This window comes from Hibiscus syriacus, unplaced genomic scaffold, assembly GCF_006381635.1.
Source record: "Hibiscus syriacus cultivar Baekdansim isolate YM2019G1 unplaced genomic scaffold, ASM638163v2 tig00117034_pilon, whole genome shotgun sequence".
Lineage (NCBI taxonomy): Eukaryota > Viridiplantae > Streptophyta > Magnoliopsida > Malvales > Malvaceae > Hibiscus > Hibiscus syriacus.
This window is the reverse complement of record NW_024063533.1, coordinates 7,729,174-7,732,351: the sequence shown is the minus strand read 5'-3', so window position 1 is coordinate 7,732,351 and position 3,178 is coordinate 7,729,174. Positions and strand designations below refer to the sequence as shown.

At 32.8% G+C, this 3,178-nt stretch overlaps 1 protein-coding gene across 1 annotated transcript; it reads left to right on the top strand.

Moving 5' to 3' along the window:
• The first annotated feature begins 241 nt into the window (after positions 1–241).
• LOC120196464 (probable WRKY transcription factor 15) lies at positions 242–1,786 on the top strand. Its single transcript, XM_039198265.1, has 3 exons — positions 242–1,024; positions 1,108–1,233; positions 1,303–1,786. Exons 1-3 carry the CDS (start codon positions 297–299, stop codon positions 1,460–1,462), a joined length of 1,014 nt encoding a protein of 337 aa, XP_039054196.1. The 5' UTR covers positions 242–296; the 3' UTR covers positions 1,463–1,786.
• The last annotated feature ends 1,392 nt before the right edge of the window (positions 1,787–3,178 follow it).

The window sequence follows — 3,178 nt, the reverse complement described above, 5'->3', positions numbered from 1 at the left end:
ATAAAAAAAATCATATTATTGATATATTTAATGGTCGAACCCGAAATCATATCAACAAATTTCTCACTTGATTTATACCAATTTTCAACGTGGTTGAATCTTGTTATTAGTACCAATATTGGAGGGCAAATGTTAAAATGACAGCTCAGTAACCTAATTGAGCAATCGGGGTCCATAGCCGATGGCATCATATTGACCAAAGACCACTTTTTTCTTTATTAAGTATCAGCAACCCTTCTCTCCTCATTTACTTCTACACTTTTTCTTCTTCCTCTTCATGGTTTTTTGTGGCAGACATGGCGGTGGAGTTCATGACCAATTATAGGAACGGCAACTACTTGGCAGCCAAAATGGAAGAAAACGCCGTCCAGGAAGCCGCTTCTGGACTCGAAAGCGTTGAGAAACTCATCAGATTAATTTCTCAAACTCAACACCACCACCAAAACAATCAAGACAAGTATCAAGCTTCTTCTATCTCAACAACATCATCTTCCCCGGATTTGGAAATGGACTGCAAAGCAGCAGCGGACGTTGCCGTTTCAAAGTTCAAGAGAGTTATCTCTCTTCTGGGTCGAACCAGGACCGGCCATGCTCGTTTCAGACGAGCCCCTGTCGTATCACCTGTTAACCAAAACCAAGCAAATCAAGAGCAAGAAGCTATGGTTTATTACGCAACCCCGATCCAGCATATTCGGCCTCCGGCTACTACTTATCATCATCATGATCATCATGATTTTTTGACGGTGAAAAGTGGGGTTTTAGAGAGGAGAGATTCATCCAAAACCATGAATTTTTCGTATTCTTCTGCCGGGAGTTCGTTTATGTCATCTTTGACCGGAGACACTGATAGCAAGCAGCCATCTTCATCGTCATCACCGTTTCAAATTACTAATCTTTCTCAGGTTTCCTCGGCCGGAAAGCCTCCTTTGTCTTCTTCTTCTTTCAAGAGGAAGTGTAACTCCGACAATTTGGGTTCCGGCAAGTGTAGTGGTTCCTCTGGTCCCTGCCATTGCTCCAAGAAAAGGTATATATTCCATTGGTTTCTCTTCCTATTTCCAAGTTATTAAAAGCCAGTTCTTATGTCGAGTTTCTTATTTAATTCTCAAGAAAACTGAGATCGAAAAGGGTGGTAAGGATTCCAGCAATAAGTCTGAAAATGGCTGATATTCCACCGGATGATTACTCATGGAGGAAGTACGGTCAAAAACCAATCAAGGGATCTCCACATCCAAGGTATGAATTCATCAAAATTTCAAAACTTTCTTGTTGCTGGAAATTCCAACATGAACAACGCTTTTGCAGGGGCTACTACAAGTGCAGCAGCGTAAGAGGATGTCCGGCTCGGAAGCATGTGGAAAGAGCCTTAGATGATCCATCGATGCTAATAGTCACCTACGAAGGCGATCATAACCATTCCCTCTCCATTGCAGAAACCACAAATCTCATCCTCGAATCCTCCTAAAACATCTCCAATTCAACAGTTTCAATCTCCAAGGAGATATTTAGTGGGGTTGGTTCATTTCTCTGTAAAATGTTTAGCTTTGGTTCCTAGGATGGTGGATCTGGTATTAGATTAAGTAATTTTTTTTTTTAAAATTGTTCGCTTTATCTTTTTCTACAGATTCTTGTTTCTAGATGCCGACTTGCTACTACTTTTATTTTTCTGTTTCTTACATATTAAGTGAAGCAAATTTTCAAAGTGTGAATAGTAATAAAGGGAAAGGATTGAGTCAAAGAATTGGAAGATGTGGACCAATATGTCGTGTTAGGGGAGTTGTTGACTATACAGGTGTTTGAGTATGAATAGTATACTAGATTTAAGGAAATTTCATTATAAATTTTTAATTATTATTATTTGTTAATGGTAAGAGAAACATAATATTTTTTTTATAAAATATCTAGTTTAATTATTGATTAATCTAGATCAGATATTGTAGTAACTCATTGAGAGACAATTTTCTTAATCTAATTACTCCATTACAATATCAAGATTAAAATCTCTTATATTATTTAATAGATCTAATATCTATCTCATTATACTAACTCTTTTAAGGGTAAAGTAGATAAATGATTCCTTAACTATATAATATTATTTTCTTGAGTCACTTGATTATTAAAAATTACAAAATGATCCTCTAATTACAAGGAGTTGTTTTATTGAGTACATCTAATATTTAACAGTCATTTTCCATTAAAAAAATTTAACAGTCATTTTGACTAGCCGTTAACATGTTAACTGGGATAATAGTCGTTTGAGATTATGAGATCAAGTTTTATCATATCTCAGTCAGTAGGTTAATGTACAGCTTAAACTATCGTTATAATAGAAAATGATGAGTTTAGAACATAATGAATAATCAAATGATTATTTTGTAAGTTTTAATAATTAGAGGACTCAACAAAGTAATATCATATAATTAGGAGACCATTTACATACTTTACCTCTCTTTGAATTTACACTTTCAAAATATATAAAGTGTATATTGAGAAAGCATAAAAAGAAAATTATATTTTATGAGAATTGATCTTAAAATAAAAAAATTTCATGAGAACTTTTTTCATCATCTTCTCTCTTCCTCTTTCTTCAACTATTTATCTTAATCAATTGTATCATTGCGGTGATCGAAAATCTAAAATAAGAAACTCCATTTTCAACCCTAAACTTAAATATAATATTTTTTATTCGTGCAACATAAGACAAAATCATAGTTTTATTAAATTTTAATAGTATGAAGTGATTAGAAGATAATATATGTTTAATTTTTTTATTTATTGATAACATACATCTTATAGATATAGTTGTTTGAACCCTTGACTTTTATGATAAATAACACTCCCATTAATTATTAAGGCCAATATCTAGATTCACAAAATTATTAAATTTAAAAATAGTAAAACCTACTAAAAATATAAGATCTAACACCGTCAATAAACTAAATAAATTGTTGCACTTTCTTTTACTTTTATGGAATGAAAGAGCGAAAGATTTTTTTTGGGGCGCTTTCATCATGATGAGGAAGGTGTGTTTCTTCTCTAATTCTTAAACACCTTTCTCTTAAGGTATAGAAATAAATATCCTCTTGAAAAATAATTTTTAAAGTGTTATTTTGATAAAAAAAAATTGAAAATTGAAATATATGAATAAAAATCCAATTTTGAGTTATATTCACTATTTTTA

What these genes read in the sequence shown, in the direction of transcription:
- LOC120196464 (XM_039198265.1), top strand. Translation starts at nt 297, where the DNA reads ATGGCGGTGGAGTTCATGACCAATTATAGGAACGGCAACTACTTGGCA. An exon ending in TGCCATTGCTCCAAGAAAAG is followed by an intron (nt 1,025 to 1,107) that starts GTATATATTCCA and finishes TTAATTCTCAAG; the next exon opens with AAAACTGAGATCGAAAAGGG. An exon ending in AAGGGATCTCCACATCCAAG is followed by an intron (nt 1,234 to 1,302) that starts GTATGAATTCAT and finishes ACGCTTTTGCAG; the next exon opens with GGGCTACTACAAGTGCAGCA.